The 21,340-nt window shown below is 35.4% G+C and overlaps 1 protein-coding gene across 4 annotated transcripts; it reads right to left on the bottom strand.

Moving 5' to 3' along the window:
• Positions 1-796: 796 nt before the first annotated feature.
• On the bottom strand, positions 797-20,975 carry lims2 (LIM and senescent cell antigen-like domains 2). Of its 4 annotated transcripts, none has more exons than XM_028436379.1 (11): positions 20,437-20,973; positions 14,558-14,717; positions 12,280-12,346; positions 12,069-12,189; positions 10,507-10,656; positions 9,190-9,340; positions 6,648-6,740; positions 5,279-5,327; positions 4,971-5,046; positions 1,578-1,727; positions 797-1,511 (listed from the first exon to the last, which is right to left on the bottom strand). In XM_028436379.1, the coding sequence occupies exons 1-10, from the start codon at positions 20,637-20,639 to the stop codon at positions 1,613-1,615; spliced, it is 1,185 nt and encodes a 394-aa protein (XP_028292180.1). In that variant the 5' UTR covers positions 20,640-20,973; the 3' UTR covers positions 797-1,511; positions 1,578-1,612. The 4 variants fall into 4 exon arrangements, with proteins under 4 accessions (XP_028292180.1, XP_028292177.1, XP_028292176.1 ...); XM_028436375.1 differs by lacking the exons at positions 797-1,511; positions 6,648-6,740 and adding exons at positions 4,562-4,750; positions 8,173-8,265 and having other exon boundaries at positions 1,591-1,727; positions 20,437-20,975; XM_028436374.1 differs by lacking the exon at positions 797-1,511 and adding an exon at positions 4,562-4,750 and having other exon boundaries at positions 1,591-1,727; positions 20,437-20,974.
• Positions 20,976-21,340: the final 365 nt, after the last annotated feature.

Below are 21,340 nucleotides of genomic sequence, written 5' to 3' on the forward strand. Positions count from 1 at the left end.
AAATCAATTATAATTTATATCCAATAACTTTTGTACCAAAATTGTAAATTGAGTTTAATATATATTTCTAATTACTTAGTTTATATTCTAACGTTACTCTAACATCCGGTCACTGCACATGTCACAGGCCATCACAGTCACCAGTTGCCATGCAATAAATCCAGCTGCTATGTGGAGAATTTATTGATAACATGTGAAGGGGTTTTATTTTTAACCAAAGGGGGCCAAGCTGCTGTCATCGTGTTTTCAAAGTTCCTGTTAGATTGTCGTCGTACATTACCTGGGATCAGAATGTAATGTGAACAAAACTCAACACGACAGGACACACTTGCCTTTTTTAAGGGCTGTATTATATCATACATGTGACACATAAAAACTGGTGATTCAGGGTTTATAAATACAAGTTTTGGACCAATCTGGTTTTACAAAGGACTGTGTACAAGGCACACAGCATCAGTATAGGGTCATCAGTCAGCAAAAACACAAGCCAAACTTACAGAAGTGTATTGCATTAATTAAAAAAAAAAAAAAAAATCAGGTTTTTCTGAATCATTTTTTTGTTCGTTTTTTGGGGGTTTTTTTAAAAAAGAAATTTTTTTGGAGTAATTTTTTGTTTTGTTTTTTATACAATTTTTAAAATGTTTTTTGGACAATTTTTTTTTGTTTTTTTATATTTTTAAATTTGGACTAATTATTTTCTACTGTTATTTTTTTTGTAATTTTCAATTTTTCATGCAAATTTTTTTTCTATTTTTGGACAACTTTTTTGTTTTGTTTTTGGACTAATTTTTTTTTAGTTTTTCATGCAAATTTCTTTTCAGTTTTTCTGTCTATTTCTTTAAAAATGTTTTTTGGACACATTTTTTTTCTTCTGTTTTTTTGTAGTAAATTCTGTTTATCATGCTATATTTTCCCCCCGTTTTTCAGACTATTTTCTTCTGAGCTTAGAGGGCATTTGAAACAACAGATGCATTTATTTCTTTATAGAAGCAGACATGGCCAACTTGTTTAATTAGATTTTTTTTACTCCAAAAAACAGGAAAAAATATACTAATATTTAGTCTTTTTTTAGTCCCCACAAAAAAAAAAACATTTAGAAAAACCTTTTTTTTCTCAAGTGAATGCATTACGCTTCCTTACAAACTAACTTCCTCTGAACATTATTAAGATAATAAGTAACAATATTAATTGAAATGGTGCACACCAGATATCAACAAAAAACACAACAGATTATATACATGTTCAAAACAATGGCTTTGGTTTTGCTCAAGAAAACTTGTAGAAATGCAGCTGTAACATCAGTCCAACAAGCTTTAGAGCTTTAAAATAATATTTTTTTTGTTCTCCTAAAGCTCATACATTGCTAATAAAAATAGAGGATTATCATAATACATTTATATAGAGCAGTAATTTAAGCAAGCGTGTAAAATTATAATTCAGAATTGTAGCCAACAGCTACTTAAAGAGTTAACTAAAGACTGACTGACCAACAGTGCTTGATTTCAGGGTAACGCAAACACAAAAAAAATCAAATAAGAGAAATGATTGACCTACACGTGACACATCTATTCTATAAAACACATTCATCCACTTCTCTCTTCCTATTCCGCGCTCACTTCCGTGCGACGGTCTCCGAAAGCTTCTTCAGTCTCTTCTTCAGCTCCAGAGGGAACTTCTCGTAGCACTTCTTACACACGGGTTTCATGTCAAACTCCACAAACTTGTTCCTGCGGAAGAAAAATGACACTTAAGTTTGAAGGAAGGTGGAGACGCTCCTAGAACGCACACATCGGCTCAATACAGGGTGAAATAGCATTTTAATACACTCTCACATCAGTTCACACACACGCTTTCATGCTAACAGGCAAGTTTATTGGACATGTATGGAAAGCTGTTTGAACATGAACGTGATATCAACCATAGTTGATGAAGCACTATGAGTGCACTTTACTAGTGAATTAAAATCTGTAACAAGTAAGCATTATATGCTAATCAGGAAAAGCTAATTCAGGCTTGACATTGGCTTTCGTAAATATTACAACCAATCAGGGTGCTGGAGTTGGCTCTATTCCCTCGTACTTAACATCAAACCTGTGGTTAATAAGGACCTCGGCAGTAATCTGAGTTTGGAACATCAAACCACAAAGTTAGTACAGTCTCGTTTTTACCACGTGAGGAATATTTCTAGAACTGTTTGAACTTTTAGAGACACTGAAACACTTCTACATGCTTTCATCTCTTCTCGTTTAGATCACTGTAACAGCCTTTTTATCTGCAGGGACCACAATTCCATAAACCGATTGCAAATTGTCCAGAACTCAGCTGCCAGGCTTTTAACAAGAACCAAGAAACGTGACCATATTATGCCCGTTTAAGCACATTTACACTGTCTCCCAGTATGTTTTAGGAATTCTTTTAACAATTTATTGATGACTTTTTAAGGACTTACCTCACAGAGCTGACTCAGTGACAATATTCAAATCACTTCTTTTATAGGAGAGCCTTCCCTGATTTTAAGTAACTTCTAATTTGTTTTTTTTTTCTGTTTCTGTTTCCTAAACTGTTTTAAACTCTGGCCAAGACTTTTTATCTTTTATTTTCTATTGTATAGCCACCTTTGGAAAGCACTTTGTACCATGTGTTTTGAAAATAAAGTTTATTATTATACTTAATTTACATTAGGTCTACTAGTACTGCTAATAAACCTTAATGCTTTACTAGTACTGCTACTATTAGTACTACTAGTGAGATTTTGATTTTACTAGTAGTACTGGGAATTATTTTTATTTATTTTTTCTTTACCAGTAAATTTTTTTGGCACACTAATGCACAAGTAGACCGTACTAGTAAAGCAAAAATACTCTAATAGTAGAATATTTTGTGTTACTAGTAGAACTTTTAGTTTTTACAAGTAACTTATTTTAAGTCTACTAGTACTACCAGCCCCTTGATTGGTTGTAATATTTTTGAAAGGCAAAGGCAAGCCTGAATTTGCTTTTCCCCGCCCCCTTATTGGAAGGTAATGTTTATTAGTTACACAATTTTGCATCACTTCTCATGTTCTCGTGCACTAGTAAACCAAAATTGAGTACATGAACTCCAAAGAGAATAACTATGGCTGAGATCAATTTGATGCTCAAAGGCCTTTTGAAGATTGTGACTTCAATGATTAGCAGTTGAAATTGATCAAACAACTTCCCAAGAGAAAAACAACTTATTTAGAGTTGAAACAGGGTTTTAGTGTGGTGTATCTGCACAGTCTTCACGTGTAACTAATATATTATTATATTATCAAATTAGTGTTGAAGAAGTTAGAAACCAGTCTGCCCAGTATCTGCTCCCTGGGTGCCTTCTGTTTGTTCTCACCTTTCCTGGTTTTATTGTTATTTTTCTACCCTTTGTTAACTCTTCCAACCTATTGACTCATTGCTCAGTCAGGACTGAAGCACGTGTCGAACCAAGCGGAGCCTCAGCATTTGGCAGTAAAGGCCAAAACCAGCGGAAGTGATTATGGAATTATGCTTTAGCCCAGACAGATTGTGGAAGACCAAAGAAACAAAGCCATTCCTTCTCAATCTGCATGAGACGACCTGGTTAAATCCTGAGCAGTTTCTTCCTGCTTAGACGTGGTCATGTGATGATGAAACCCTTTAACTCAAACATGCTCAGTCTCTGCCTTGCACGTAGGCTACAGGAAGGCTGATCCAACTGGATCTAGATATTTGGTTTTCATAGGGAAGTTTTGGCTCTCAGATGATACGCAAACTTGCATCAATAATTAATCACATGCTGATTCCCTTTAAATAAACAGTGAAGGGAATTACTTTTGAAAACACTATTAAAAAACAACTTTAAAGCAGGGTTCACAAATCTTTCTGAAACTGTGAGCTACTTCAAAGGAATCATCCGAAGGAATACCATAATTTCAGCAATATTCTTTTTAAATAATATTTTAAGGTTTCATTCATTCCAGACAACTGTTCCTCAGGAAATCCACTTTGATCTCCTCACGCCAGCCAGTTTTCTTCAAAGGTGTCTGCTGATCGCTTTGATGTTTCCTTGACTTTCACATAATTCCAGCAAGATTCTCTTTTCTTCTTTTAGAATACTTTGTTACTGTTTTATTTATTCAGAATCAAAGTGGATTTCCTGAGGAACAGTTGTCTGAACAAATTAAACCTTAACATATTACAAAGGGCTACCAGTCTGATATACATTTGTGAAATACTAAAATGTTATAGTTTCACTAGAATTAGAGGGATGAATTAAGACTAAAAGTGCCTTAAAAAGTGACAGAAAAACACACTAAATTACTCTAAAAAACATTTGTTCTTTCTTGTGTGAATGCTCAGATTGGTCATTATTCTGAATGCTGACATAAATGTACATAATGTGGCCCTTCGTTTAAGCAAACACATTTTTGTGGCCCCTGCTCTGGCCTCGATGGACAGGTGTGATCACAGAAATAAACAATGTGTAGGATTGAACTTGTAAGTATAAAAAGCAGCTGAAGAACATATTAGAGTTATATTGACAGGCAGCAAGAAAGGTGGAAACTGACCAATGAGAAAAGAGCTGAAGTGAGGAGAGAGAGGACAGAAAGGATCAAAGGCACATTGGTCTTAAAGATTTCTTCTTCTTGTCCTTTGCGTCACGCTCGCGTTTGGCTAGCCGGCGTTTCATGTCATCTGGGAGGCGTTCATAGCAGTGTTTACACACCGGCTTCAGATCCACCTCCACAAACTTTTCCCTTGGAGGAGGAGCAGAAGGAAGAGGAGGACGAGGAGGTGTGGAGCAGATGGAAAGGTAGATGTGGGATTGATCAAGAGGAAGAGAACAGCAGGAGAAGTGAGAGTAGGAACATTGAGGACAGTTGAATGGGAAACTCACAGAGACAGCGATAAAAGAAACCAAGTCACCTATAAAAAGATGGATTCAAACCAAAACCAATAAACATTAGCGATACTTACTTTAGGGTGAGCTTGGTGTTACAGGTGGAACAGGCGAAGCAGTTGACGCACCACGCCTTGTTCAGAGCAGAAACCACTGAGACCAGATCAAATAATAACAGTGTCCCATTACATGGTTTCAGGTCAAGTATCAGTAATTTTCAATTCAAAACAGCTTTATTGGCAACATCGCCAAAGCAAGTGTGACATAGAACAATGTACGCACACAAAAACTAAGAATATTAAAAATAGCAACATTTGTGTTGTGCAAAATAATGCAATAAAATAAAATAAATGTACAATGAACTTATAAGTGTTGTAACTCTCACCATCTCCTTCGATAACACGATTGCAGTGGTAACACACGTCTCCAAACAGCTGGGAGTCAAAGAGACAAACAGGAAGTCAGCGACACACACACAAACAGGGTTTTATTATCAGTATTTCTCAGCCATTATGGAGCAAAGTGGCTAAAGAGCAAATAGATAAAAACAAACGGCACGTATAACAACACTGGAGCAGTCCTACATTAAAAATGTGTTGTTTACTTCATAATATTCAATGTAATTTTACTGCTAATTAAATAATAATAATAATAATAATAATAATGTGAACTATACTTAACTACAGTGTATCTATGTTTTTTCTTCTTCTTTTAGCTCCCTCGTATTAATACTTTTTTCTGTATTATAACAATAATGAATGACATCTGTAGATACTTTTATTTTTTTTTAATACTTGAGAAAATTTATGTTTCAGACACAAACAAATAATTTCAATTCCAAAAGGAAAAAATAAAATCTAGCAAAAATGCAACAAATAAAAGAAGGATGAAGTGTACACTTATTTAATTCCTGCAGTTCATTCATAATTAACTTAAATTTCTGTACCTGTGTTCTTGTCTAAAGATAATAAAATAAAAATAATAAAAATAATAATACATCTTATTTATAATGCACTTTACATTTGGAATAGAGAATAAGTGCATAGGCATTGTTAAAAAGGGATTTTAGAATGTAATTAAAGCTCATCTGTTTGTTTACTTTTAAACGGTAATACAAGTATTCCAATTGTTTGTTAATGTTTATGTTTGTTTAAAAAAGAAGAAAGAAAATCAAGCAAAAATGCAAAAAATAAAAGAAAGATGAAGTTTGTATGTATTTCATTCCTGCTCATAATTAACTTACATTTCTGTACCTGTGTTTCTGAGTAAAGATAAAAATAAAATAAAATAGTTGTTACAAAGAGATATTAAAACTTCACTAAAGCTCATCTGGTTGTTTACTTTTAAATGGTAATACAACAATTTCAATTGTTTGTTTAAAAACTAAAAGAAAGAAAATTAAGCAAAATTACCACAAATAAAAGTAGTATTTTATTCCTGCCTTTATTCAGAATAACTTAAATTTCTGTACCTGCGTAGAGATAAAAAAATAAAAATAAATAAATATCTGCATCATTACAAAGAGATTTTAAAATGCCATTAAAGCTCATTTAGTTGTTTACTTTTGAACGGTATCACAGTATGTAATTAAACGTGCACAAAATGTTTCAATAGACATAAGTTTGCATAGAAAAATAGGTGTTTTAAAGAAATAACGACCTGATATTCGAAAATTTGTCCTAAGAATTCTAATACGTCTCCTTGTTCCTGCTTTTGTGTCCATGGCTAATATTCCTGCGACAGGTGAGTGTTACCTGGTTGTAGTGTGTCTCGCAGTAGGCCAGGCCCTTGCGCTCGTAGTGACGATGTCCCAGGAAGGGTTTCTCACACTTAGCACACACAAAATGCTGCAAGCAAACCCAAAGCCGAGCAAACATTGGTTAGCACAGCCATACGTCATTGTGCAATCGCACACAAACTGGGTTACAGACAAAAACACGGTCTGGTTAAGAGCAAAACAAGGCCTATTTAAACCACACGTTACCTTCCTGCATCCACACAGAGACGGTGATGAAAATGTAACACTAAAACTCTGGATGACCTCAATCCTCAACTGAATAAAACACACTTTTATTTTCTTGTTTTAAGAGTGATGGAGTCTTCTGTCATCATATAAAAAAAGAGACGGGCCACATTATGAGACTTAATGTCAGCAAACATTTATAATAAAGACCAATTTTAACATTTTTAGAGAACGTTTTAGTTTCTTGTTGCGGTTTTGAGTATTTTTGTTGTAATTTTGTGTCTATTTCTGTCATTATGTGTATTTTTTATGGGTGCCACACAAAATTAGTCCAAGAATCAGCTAGAATTTATAATTATGACCAATTTGAACATTAATACAGGAAAGAACAAAAGCTTTAGTCTATTTTTTTTTTTAGCTTACATCTTTGTATTTTTATTAAGGTTTTGTGTATTTTTGGAGTCTGTGTGTTGTTTTGTCATTTTCTATATTTTTGTTGTAATATTGTGTGTATTCCTATCAGTGTGTCATCTTGTGTATTTGATAATGTTGCCACACTAAATTAGTCCAAGGATCAGCAAGCTTTTATAATAATGACTAATTTGAACATTAATACAGGAAAGAACAATAGCTTTTGTGCATTTTTCTGTTATTTTGTTTGTTTTTACAGTAAATTTAGATTGTTCAATGTGTTTTTGGAGTCATCTTGTTAATTTTATATGGGTGCCGCACAAAATTAGTCCAAGCATTCATAATAAAGACCACTTTGAACATTAATACAGGAAAGAACAAAAGTTTGTGTATTTTTCTGTCATTTTGTTTGTTTTTAGGGTGAATTTTTGTATTTTTATAGAGGTTTTGTGTATTTTTGGTCTATGTGTGTTTTTCTGTCATTTTCTATATTTTTGTAGTCATTTTGTGTATTTTTATTGTAGTTTTTTGTGTATTTTCTGTCAGTATGTTTTGTGTGTATTATATTTTATTCCAAGGGTTGTATGTAATAAAACAAAGTAACATTACACTGTGGCTTATAACAATTCACAACTCATAAACTAAAATAGAAAATATAAATCAGCAGTATTGCACGTGTGTAGGTCTTAGGTGTGGTATGAGCGCTACACACTGTTAGTTATTAACATCCATATCTAATCTAATCTTTCAGCTATCCATTTTCTTTATTGTTTTTGTTTTCTTAATAACAAATATAAACATTCAAACATCACCAGACTAACTCTTGCATGGAGGCGTGGAGGTTGTGTTCAGACAGAGAGGAGGGCAGCACTCAACACAGGGGGCGATCTATTTAAACCCCTCACCATATCAAAGTGTCTTTCACAATAGGCCCGACCTCCTCGCTCATAAAACGGGTGACCCTGAAAAGGGCGCTCGCACACAGTGCACACATGGTGCTACACAAGGACGAGTAAGACAAGGAAAGAGGAAAAAAAAATAGAGGAAACATAGAAACAGCATGTGGAAGAAGACTGTGTGAGTCTCAGAGATAAAGGTATTAAAGCTCAAACAGAGGAAAAGACAAGAGATGTGGGGGTTCAGGTCAATCAATCACAGTAACACTATGGTTAATGAACCAGCTTTTGGTACCTTTGGTCATGTGGGCAGGTGCCAAATCCTGCTGGAAAATGAAATCAGCATCTCCATAAAGCTTGTCAGCAGAAGGAAGCATGAAGTGCTCTAAAAAGTACTGGTAGATGCTGCGGTGACAGAGGACCGACACCAGCAGATGACATGGCAACCCAAACCATCACAGACTGCAGAAACTTCACACTGGACTTCAAGCAACGTGGATTCTGGGCCTCTCCACTCTTCCTCCAGACTCTGGGACCTTGATTTCCAAATGATATGGAAAATTTACTTTTATCTGACAAAATGACTTTGGACCACTGAGCAATAGTCCAGTTCTTTTTCTCCACAGACGCTTCTGACGCTGTCTCTTGTTCAGGAGTGCTTCCTTCTGCTGACAAGCTTTATAGAGATGCTGATTTCATTTTCCAGCAGGATTTGGCACCTGCCCACACTGCCATAGGTACCAAAAGCTGATTCAGTGACCAGTTGACCTGAACCCAATAGACAATATATGGGCTATTGTCAAGACTTTAACACTGTGAATAACAGAATAAATTACAGAAGTATTTCAGTATGTAATGTAAAAAAATTAAAAAAATCACAGTAAGTACATATTTGATATCTTTTTATGCATTTAAACCTTTTTAACTAAAATAAATAGCAATTGGACAGAATATTTAGGTGTCACGTCATTGACCCACGTTACTATTTAACCAACATTAAAGTGAGTTAATGGCGTATCGTCCCACCTCGACATGCCACTGCTTTCCCATAGCATTGACCACACGGCCTTCGATGGGTCGCCTGCAGGCGCCGCAGATTGGGACGCCCATCTTGTCGTGGCAGGGGAGGCAGTAGAGCTCCCCCTTCAGCTCCCTGGCATCAGCTGTCAGCTCCTTACTGCAGTGACACATAATATATAGTATACTGTCAAATGTCAACGTTAAAAAACCATTAGATTTTAACGAAGGTTCAAATGGTGGCTCAGGAAACTCAACGAGTCTACAAAATAACAGTGTTGTTATTAAAAAAAAAAAAGACTGTCTTTCACACATTTGAAGCAATAAATCAAGAAATTTTTTGGATCATATTTTTATATTACAAATTTCTGGCGACCCAAAATAATTAGTTTTTGACCATGTTTGTTACACTGTGTAAAAAAAAACTTAGAGGCCAGGATTAGTGCACAAAGTGACAAGATGTACCAGGTCAGATATTTTTATATTGTATTTTCTTTTTCTCTTTTTTATTTTCTTTATACTACATTTTATTTGAACTAAATTTATATTTGAGAATGTCAAAGTATTTATGACAGTTGATTTAGATTGTGTATTGTGTTTAATTTGAAAAGGAATAATAATTTAAACATTTTGAAAATATATTTTTAATCACTAATTATTTTTTACCACATTCCAGGCAACCCCATTTAAATTTCAGGTAACCCCACATGAAGTCACGACCCCAAGGTTGTGTGTCAGTATATTTTTGGAGTCATCTTGTGTAATTTATATGGGTGCCGCACAAATTTATTCCAAGGGTCAGCAAGCATTTATAATAATGACCTATTTGAACATAAATACAGGAAAGAACAAAAGATTTTGAGAATTTTCTGTCAATTTCTTTGTTTTTAGAGTCAATTTTTGTATTTTCATGCATTTTCTAACCCTGACCGTTTTGTGTTTTTCTATATTGTGTTATCATTTTTGTCATTTGCTGTATATAGATTACAGTTGTTTAAGATTGTGTATCATGTTTAAATTGAAAAGCAATAATAATTAAAACCCCAAGGTTGAAAAACACTGCTTTAAACTATTATTGAATGTATTGAGTTAACAGCTGCAGTTACTGAAGCTAAGCACTAGAGAGCGCCATGAACACCACAAAACTGTGGAAAAAGATAGAAAAAAGGTGAATCAATAAATCATCTCTAAAACATGTTTAGAGTTGTAAAAAATGCTCAAAGAGAGATTCATGCACAAGGTTTTATATGAGGCTATAATGTGTAACGTGGGGTGTCTGAACATTTGTTCTGTCACTTGGGGGTGTCGGAGTGAGCGTCTGTTTACCCGCAGTTGTTGCAGTTGAAGTGGTCAGGGTGGTAGGGGTCGTTCTTAAACAGCAGGGGCTGTTCCTCAATGATGGCGTGACACTTCTGGCAGATGTATTTGCCAAGACCTCGAGCCTTTTCTCTGTTGTGGCACGGACGACACAGGTGCCTGAGGGACACACAGAGGAAACGTTGTTCAGGAGCCTCCACGTGGACATTAGTTCATAAAGACATCCACTCTGTTACAACTGCTGTTAACTCTAACTGTGCTTTAAAGCTGGATGCAGTTTGTAAAGCACAGCATGAGAGGTTAAAGAGGCAGCTCCACTGATTGCACCGTCCCCATTTCTACACATTGGACTGTATTCAGAAAGAACAGAAACTCTAGAAAAAATATATTTACTAATAGGGAATCTTTTTTTTTTTTTTTTTTATTAAAATTGAATATCTACTAGTTTAATTTTACTGCAAGCAAAAAAAGTCATATAGAAGAAGACATTAGATCAGCGCAAAAGGAACAGATGATATAAAACAAAGTGAAAGTTTTTTTTTTTTAAATTAAAATCATTTTTCAGATTTGATTTATTACTATATAATAATCATTTGTTCATTTGTGGTTGGTAGTAACTAGGTACTGATGTTTGGAAGATGTTTCCAAATTATTTAGCAAAAACTTTTGCAGACCACATCTGGCGGCCCTCAAATGCACAAAAAACACAAAACAACAAGAAAAACACACAAAAAAAAGGAAAAACGTTAAATGACACAGAGGACACACAAACAACAACAAAAAATGCACAAAATAACAAACACAGCAAATGAGAGTCAAATGTACAAACTAACACCAGAAACACACAAAACTAAAACAAAAATTCAGAACATTTGAAAAAAATGTATTTTATGATACCAAGAACATGCAAAGAACAACAAAAATACACAAAATGATACCAAAAACAGAAAATGAGAGAGAAATGTACAAAATAACACCAGAAACACAAAAAATGTCAACAAAAATTCACTTTCTTTGAGAAAAATGTATTTCAGGATTCCAAGAACATGTAAACAACATAAAACATAAAATTATAACAAAAACCCACAAAATGAAAGAAAATATAACACAGATAACACACAAACAACAACATAAATACACAAAATGACAACAAAACCACACAAAATTAGACAAATGTACAAAATAACACCGGAAAATGAGAGAAATTACTAAATGAGAGAAAAAAAATATCACAAAATGAGAGAAAAACACACAAAACAGCAACAAAAAATACAAAAACGCCAATGATAATGTTCAGGTTGGTTAGATTCTAAATGCTGACGTGAATGCTCATTATGTAGCCATCAGATCAGACAATCACAGTTTTTAGGTCCCTAAGTGGTTAACGTGAGCCTGACAAACAGAATGGAAGCAGAAAAGAGCTCAGGACAATCAAAGGGAACCCATTAAATACAGACAAACAGGTCAACCAATGAAGGAGGATGACGTGTTCCTTCTACTCAGGACACATTGACCCTTGTTAACACGTGAAGTGACAGTGAAGGGTTACAGATGTAATCAGATGTAATCACCTCCCAGCATTCTTTACAAATCCAACGTCTGCGAGCACAGCCTGGCAGATATCACAGCAGAAACAGTCCGGGTGCCAACTGTTGTTCATGGCCTTGATCACACGGCCGATGATGAACTCTCCTACAGAGTGGAACACAATGAATTGCACTGATAATAAACATTTACGCTGATTTAAAGTATGTACATCAAACTGATGATGGTTGCACTCACCACACTGATGGCAGCAAGGAGCAAACAGCATCTGGAAGTCGTGCTCACAGTACTTCCTGCCTTCAAACTGGCAACAAATCAATTCATTAGTTTAAATAATGGACGGAGTTTTTATCCTTGAATGCCTTTAAAACGAAACTGAGAGAATTTGAGACTGCCTCAGTTGTCTGTAATTGTTTTATTTGATTCTTATGTTATCCTGTCATTTTAATGTAATGTAAATGTATTTCTGTTCAGTGTGTTGTAATTTTGCTGCCTCTTGGCCAGGACTCCCTCGAAAAAGAGGTTTTTAATCTCAATGGGATTTTTTTCCTGGTTAAATAAAGGTGAAATAATAAAAATAAATAAATACATTCCGCTTTCCAGACGTACCAAATTCACCATTTTTTAGCTCCTGAAAAAAACTGATGAAAACCAACATCAACATCTTAAAACACAACAAATATTAAAGCATATATATTTTGAGATATATGCCTATGCCAGAAATATATCCAAACTGATGATGAACGTTAACACAGGGTTAGGTTAACTAATGATTCTATAAAAACATACAAAATGACAACAAAGATACATGAAATGATGAGAAAAAATACACAAGTCAACTTTAATAATCAAAAATTACTCCAAAAACACACAAGATGGCAACAGAAATACACAAATATAACAGAAAAAAATACAAAACAACAAAATACACCAAATGAGAAAAGGATTACACAACATGGCACATGAATATTTACTTAAAACAACAACATAAATACACAAAATGACTCCAAAAACATAAAACAATAACAACCTCACACAAAATGACTAAATAAAACCACATAAAACAACAACAAACAAACCCTTTGTTCTTTCTTGTTTTAATGCTCACATTGTTCATAATTCTGAATGGACATAAAAAATGTAGCCTTCAATCATACAATAACTTTTTTGTGCCCCTCCGTGATAAAAGGCAGAACTACACACACTAAAAATACCAAAGTGTAAAGAAGTAATTTTAGTGAATCCCTCTCGTCTTTCTAGGAATGACTGAAATTGTGCCTCCATCATCTCCTCAGAGACTCAATCTGACAGCTTCATGTAACACTCTAAGCTTTAATGTTCCTATTGATTGCAGCAGAAGTGTCACCTTCCTGACAAAATGACTCACACCGGGAGAATCTGTTCCTGGAGAAACTTCCAACCTCGTGTCAGGGCTGCTAAGCAAACAATTTACAGGAAGGAGCCTTTAAATCATTCAGTAGTGTTCTGTATTTACCTCATCTGGGATGTGCACAGTATGTGCATTTGAAATAAACAGTTATCCAGCTAGAAAAAAAACAGCAGAGCAGCTCATGAAGTGCAGAGAACATGTCACAAGTTGTGAATGGAGTGATATTATTGGCTGATATTTGCCATAAAATATCTGTTTGTCCACAGATATTGAGAAAAAGCGATATGTGCTGCCCTGCCTCATGCTTTGTGTTACTGAATTTACTTTGTTTAGGGTGTTACAGTGGCGCTGTCTAGTGGTGGGAACGAATATGGCACTTTTTCCATCAATGAAGTTGAATAAGTAGTATACAGATAATGTTCATTGAGTAAATCCATTAGGGAACCACATTAAATGTAGGCCTAACCTGTTATTTCCATAGAGATATAAGATGTTAACCTAAAATTAGGTTGGGGTGGGGGCTTATGTATATATCGATATTGGTTAATATTGTAAATCAGAAATTTAGTGCTGTACAATGTAGGCGTATTGGAAAAAACATATGAAACATCTCTGTTTTTAATTCCAGCAATATTCTTTTCATCTTTGTTTTGGGTTTCATTTATCCAGTTCCTTAGGAAATCCACTTTGATCTCATTACATGTTTCGACTGGCAAATGCCAGTCTTTGTCAACGGCAAACATTGTCAATGTTTCCTTTGATGTTTCCTTGACTTCCGCGTAATAATTCAAGCAAGATTGTTTTTGTCGTCTTTTAGAATAATTATATATTAAAAAAAAAAAGACCAAAACAATCAAAAAGAATAGTATTTGTCAAAAAAAGACAAAAAGAATCTTGCTGGAACATCAAAGGAAACATCAAAGTCAGGAGAGCAAAGTGGTTTTCCCAGGAACATTTGTCTGAGTAAATGAAACCTGAAACATATCTGTGTTTTTAATATATATTTTAAAATTATGCAGCAAGGAAAAGTTCAACAGTAAATTCAATACAATGTGCCGATATTATAAATAAGCTTGTTAGTTGCAGTGAATGCTGTGACGAGATGAGATGATTCTGCTGTGTTACCTCATAGAAGAGTCCCTCTGGGAACTGCTGGAAACACTGTGCGCACACGAAGCACTGCTCGTGGTAAAGTTCCCCGTTACTGTTGACGATCTTCTCCGCGGGGGCGAATCCACTCTTACAGCGCTCGCACATGGCGTTGGCCAGCGCGTTGGCCATGTTGCTGAAAAACCAAAAAACAAAAAAACTCAGTTAGGAAGAAAACATTCACATAAAAGCTTGGTACAAAGAAACAATAAAGCCGAGGAGTACATTTACACATAAAATCGTGTACCCTATATCTGTAAAATATACTACTCATGCTGATCAATGTAAAGCATGTGGAGAATTAATAAATAATACATTTTACCAATTGTTGCGTAATCATTCAATTGGCACACTATACATTTTTAGTTTGATTGGATGAGTAATTTTTGAGATATGGTCAATTTAGAGAAGTGGGTATGTGTTGATTTTTGTGCGATTTTCATGATTTTTCAGCTTCCAATATCTCAGGAACTACATCACATAGCAAACTGAAATTTGATATGGTAATACAGCTCTACCTACTCGCTCAGAATATTCAAAAACATCTGCTAAACATCCTATCTGGTGGACATGCCAGACCCTCAAATTTAGAAAAAAGTTTGGGGTTGGAACATGTTTGGGCCTTCAGTAAACAACTTTGTATAAGCCACAGTTTACTATCATTTGGTAAGCTTTTAGCTATGTACATAGACTGTTCAAATCACCAATGATTAGTCAGATATATGCATTGGTTCTTGGGTGACAGTCTGTTGAAATTCGAAAAAAATATTTTAGTGACAGATTTTCATTGGCCCAACGACATGTGGGAATGTAAGAATAAAATCTGATGTCTGTTTTAATTTACTGTATAAAGAGCTATGACGATATCTTTACTTTTTCCAAACTTCTGCTGACTGAAGTCGTTTTAAAATAAGTTGATTTCAATAATAAAGCAGCAAATTCGTATCACATATTAAGAGCTTTAGTTAAAATCTACATTAATGAAACAATTTCCACTATTTTTGTGAAGCCAGGAGTCAAATTTTGTGGATTTCTGTGCACGGTACTGAACCACAGTCAGTGTCAAAAAGAACACACACATCTCAAAATGTAGCATCAAGTTTCATCCTCCTGATAACGGCCTGAACACGAGTCAAATACAATGAAACACTGGAACAAAGTGTGATGTAAGAGGGCCTTGACGCACACACAGAAAAAACAATCTTAGGTCCTGGTTGATTTTGGCTTTCCTTATAAGGAAGGGTGTGGGCACATCAGACGCGGTGGGAAACCTTCATGTTAATGTTTTCTCTAAAGTTAAAGCGATCCACCCATTAGAGAAAGAGAGTGGAGGTGCCTTTTTAAATCACATGTTTACAAAACAGACTGTAATGCATAACGGAGCCTGGTCAAGACAATAATTGTCAAGTCATTAGGGTTTGTGGGTTTTTTAACATTAAACCTGACCTTTGACGTGGATAAAAAAAAAAAAAACTGAGTCTGAGATTCAAACTCTCAACTGTCTAACTAACTACAGTGCTGCTGACCACAGTTAGGTGAAACATCATCTTATCCAGAAACAAACTTTCAAACGTTCAAATACAACTCTGAACAACCAAAACTAACATGTTTTTTTCTAACTGCCAAACCCACAACACCAAAGTTTTTGAAGTTTGTGGTGGATAAAAAGCCAGTGAGGAATAACACATTGGTTTACTTTGTGTAGCTTGAGTGTATTTTGTAAGGAATTATTGGAAAAAAGAACAAGACATCATCAGGTGTGATGTAAAAAAGTGGAATTATAACATGTCTGTCCCCAAATTTGTTCAAAAATATAAAAACATGGCAACAGAATGCCTAAAGTGGCTTTAGCATATGAATACATAGTGATTGAATATTCATACTTTTAGTGTTCATGTTTCTTTAAATACTTTTTTTTTTAGTAATTGCAGAAATACATTAAAATGGTAAAAATATAAAGATTTAATTTAAAAACAATGTTGTAACAATGCCTAAAAGGGGCAATATGGAATTTTGGGTGTGTCGGAGAAGTGAACCTTTTATAAAGTATAATCTCGTAACTTAAACAAACTTAACTCAGATGAAAATTGGATCCCTGGAACACTGAAGTTAGAAAGAATAATACTAATAAGTACTAAGAATGACATGTGCTGTAGAGACAAAATGTTTTACTAACATGCATGCTCTTCAAATGTAAACAAATCCCACTCCACACAAACTGTATCGTGCCACTCAACGACCCTACATCCATTTAGTAATAAAACTCCTCAATTTCTTCTTCTTTTCAGATCCTCTTGCTTTTTCATCTACATTTTCCCCTGTGTCAGCAGTATCCTTCCTTTTAGGTTCATTTTGCAACTTAATTTCAGCTTCTATTGTTTGTTTTGCGCCATTCTGTTTGACTTCTCTTATACTAAACCATAACAATCACGCTAACGTAAGCACGTAGCCAATTGTTGTATGACACGTCACGACATAGTGTTCATGGGAAATGTAGGATTAGTACGACCAGCAGTGTTGCCAGATGCACACTACGTTTTAAAGTTTGAAATCGTATACTAACATCCTAATCATTCCAAGTCTGACGTCAAAATGAGTATGTAGATAGTATGGAAATATTGAGTATGCTGGAAATACCCAGATGTTTACTATATGGGGACATTTTTGAAGTACGCGTGGTGGGCACACTATTCATACTCGTGATGCATTGTGAGCAGAATGTAAAATTGTCCTGGGACCAGCTTTAAGCTAAAAATCTACGGTCATCATCCTAATCATACGGATAGTATATAGTAGACAGTATATACTCATTGAGTTTGTAGTGTATAGTACAGTCTGACTTTTCGAACACAGCCTTGGTAAAAAGGGGAAAAACAAATAAAAAGATGTCAGTAGACATCTCTGGCATTTCTGCTTTGTTAGTCCAATACCAGATTGTATCAAGGCAACACATACTCCCACGTCATAGTTTTACAAAACAAAGATAACTGTTCATCTCAGATAACTTAAATCAACTTGAGAATGTCCATTATATAAACACTTTCTCACACCTTCTGCTCCTTGTTTTCAAAGAAAGCTCATCTCACACAGATACATTCCACACAGATATTATAGAAAATACACAATGTGTGAGAAGATGAGGAAAAGCACCTAAACGACAACGTTGAAAGAAGATGAATCAAGTGCGTATAACACACCATGTCTGTGCTTAAATCAAACATGCAGAGAGCCCCGCCCTGCCCGAGGATTAATGGGAGGAAATGATATATCCTTCAGGCATTTCCAGCTCCTATCTGCTTTCTTCACTCTGTAAGAATGGATGCATATCAGTCAGGACACAATGGTTTTCTATGACCATTACAGTAGATTTAGGACGCTTGGTCTTTATGCACATCAAGATATGGTTTGAGAAATACTGATTTAGTCATCTCATATCTACAGTATGTCTATGACTTCACACCATGACCATTTGGATTCCTTGTGTTTATCTGACTTCTTTTAACATTGTAAACACTGGACCTGTTGACTTCACCATCCATGACTCTAAAAGGAGTCCAGCTGTCAGCAAAGGAAACATTCATTATTTTAAATACATTCTGCTTTTAAATACATTCTGCTCTTCAATCGACCAAACACCATCTGACCTACAAAATTTACAGTTTTTTAGCTCTTAAAAAAACAATGAAAACCAACATCATCATCTTAAAGCGCAAAAAAATGTTAAAGGCTACGTTGTGAGATAAACGCCAACCAGAAATATATCAGAACTGATCATGAACGTTAACATAGGGTCAGTTTAAGCAATAACTCTGTAAAAACATATAAAATGACAACAAAAATACACAAGATAACTATAATAATCAAAATTACTCCAAAAACACACAAGATGGCTACAGAAATACACAAATATAACAGAAAAATGTACAAAAAAAACCAAATGCACAAAATAAAAAATAAAAATACACAGCAATACGCGTGAATATTTACACAAAACAGCAACATAAATGCAAAAAATGAGTCTAAAAACAGACAAAACAGCAAACACACACAAACGCCTTTGTTTCTTCCAGTATTAATGCTCACGTTCATCATTATTCTGAATGCTGACAAAGCATGTGGCCCTCAATCACACCATCATAAATTTACCCATCTATGGTATAAATGAAGTGTTTGGAAAAACCACAATCTTTAGGCCACTTTATTGATGTGCACATGATATTAAAACATGTTTTTGTCATTACTAAAACAATACCTGTATTACACTTTCAGTTGGAATGTTATTTTATTAATATTATCCAATTAGTGTGCTCAGGAAAAGTCCATGTACACCATTAAAGACTAAATGTGCAGAAGTCTTTTTTAAATCATCAAAACCACTCACAGAACCATTCCTATGAAAGATTGGAGAACATGGCGAGAAAATACAACTGCACACAAAAAGGACCCAAATGTCCACCCAAGGGTTTAAGCTCAGGGTCTTCTCGCTGTAATATCCCCTAGTTTTGGACTGTATGCATATACATTTTATGCAAGTATGTAAATTACTGACAATATCCAAGCAATAAGTTACAGATATCAGTCTCTGCAGGATCTTCGCTTAAATTTCCTTGATATTGTGAGCAATTTTGATTTATTTTGGGGACATGTTAGGGATATTTTGAGTAAACCTGCGCTGGAATTAAAAAAAAAAAAAAAAAACTGAGCATTCTTGTCTTTTTAATTTAAAATAAAAATCACTGTCATAATGTGATAATGATATAAAAGCCTGAAAAAGACCATTTGTTTTTATAGATAAAACACTCCTATAGTGCTCGCCTCTGCACTAGTTTCTGCTTATTTAAGTCTAAGAGCTTTACTTTAAGGCAAACTTTTTGTCCTTTGTCCCAAACCTGAGGGTCACTCATGGGACCATATGCCCTGTTACAGCCTATGACCAATCCAGATCATTAAGAACCACACCACCTCATATATTTAGCCTCCCAGTCCTTCCTGCACACATACTTCAAATGCCAGTTGGTATTTACTACTTTGCATAAGAACTTCCCCCTCTGTGCAAAAATAACCTGTTCCTGTGGTGCTGGGAGCTAAAACCAGTGCACAAACACGACACCTGGGGTTGTTCACGTACATCGAACTTAACCGAGAGAGTAGCCACATTAATAAACCTGCAGCTTGGATATCAAGATCTTCCTTATTTGTACGTCGGCGCAAGAAAAAAACAAACAAAAGTGTAATTATTTTAAGGATGTAAAAAGGATCGACAACACCACAGAGGTGTGTCATGTCCTGGAATGATGAAAAACCTTCCACCACATTGTTTTATATTTTCTCTGGCAGGAAAATAAAGCTTTCAGGATCTTATTCACTTAAGCATATGTGTCAAACTCAAGGCCCGGGGTGCCAAATCCGGCCCTTTAGAGCATCCAATTCGGCGTCCATGAGAAAGTAAAAATGACAGAGAAAACATGAATTATTGTCCAGCTGTAGATATCTTAAACTCATCAATTTAATGAAACTCTACTATATTTTTAGAGGCTTGCAGTTTTCCTTTGTTTATATCACATGAATACAGTCATATTTAATTGTAAATTGTGGAACAAACTTTCAATATTGCCACAAATCTTGCCATTTCTCATAAACTCCAAGTTACACAAAAATTGGTAACAAAATCAATGAATTTTTGAAGTGAATTGAACTGATGTTGAAAACTAGAGCACAATGATGTTAAACCTAAAATCTGTGGCCCACTTGAGATCAAACTGCTCCGTATTTGGCCCCTGAACTAAAATGAGTTTGACATCCCTGCACTAAAGGTTTTAAGGTTATAAACTATAATAATCAGTCCTTCTACTTACAAGCGAGCGTAAAAATCACAAAACTCCTTATAGACTTTGACATCGCTCTTCCGCCTCTGGGACTTGGACACAGGAACCTCCGCCTCTCCTCCGTCTCCATCCTGGAACCTTCGATGGTGGCCGTTCATCTCTCGGTGGAAAAGGTGATCCGGGGCGTCACCGTCCTCAGGTATAGATGGTGGAAGACGACCGTTTATCTCCATGTTTACGACTTCAAATATTTCTCCAAACTAAGTGCAATTAAAGCCCCAAATAAAAAAATTATAATCCTCTGCAGAAGTTTCCAGTAGCAGGAATGCAGGCGGCACCGAGAGCCGGAATGAGAATGAACCACCGACAAAACTCATAAGCTCACTCCTCTCTCTTTTTCACACACTCCCATGGACACACACACTCTCTCTATTTCTCATTCCCCCATCGCCTCTTTTTCTCACTTTCTTGAGTGCGTACACACACACACACACACACACACACACACACACACAGATGGAGTCAGCCTCCCCTCACTGTCGCACTCACTGTCTATTCTTGGGCAGGTCACTCAAATTAAAGCAACCACCCTGACGCCAGTCAGAGGTCACTGTGTCACGCCCAAACTCAAGACACAATCACATTCACACACACACATTTTAAAGCTACATTCCAGATTTGGTGTTTTCCTAATGGAAAAGGGATGGTTTCATGTACCGTACATGCTGTGTGAGCTGTGGGTGTGTAAAGTGCAGGAAATCTCAGCTCTCTGGGAGATATAGCGACATGGCTCGAGCTCAGCGTGAGGGAATTTCACACAGCAAAGCTGGCAGTTTAATTTATTTTCTGCTTAATACTTTTGGGAAAAAAAATACTTGCAATTTTTTAAAGGATTGAGCATGAATGAGGTTGGTAGAATTCATGAGCAAATTCA

Source organism: Gouania willdenowi, chromosome 21, assembly GCF_900634775.1.
Source record: "Gouania willdenowi chromosome 21, fGouWil2.1, whole genome shotgun sequence".
Classification (NCBI taxonomy): domain Eukaryota; kingdom Metazoa; phylum Chordata; class Actinopteri; order Blenniiformes; family Gobiesocidae; genus Gouania; species Gouania willdenowi.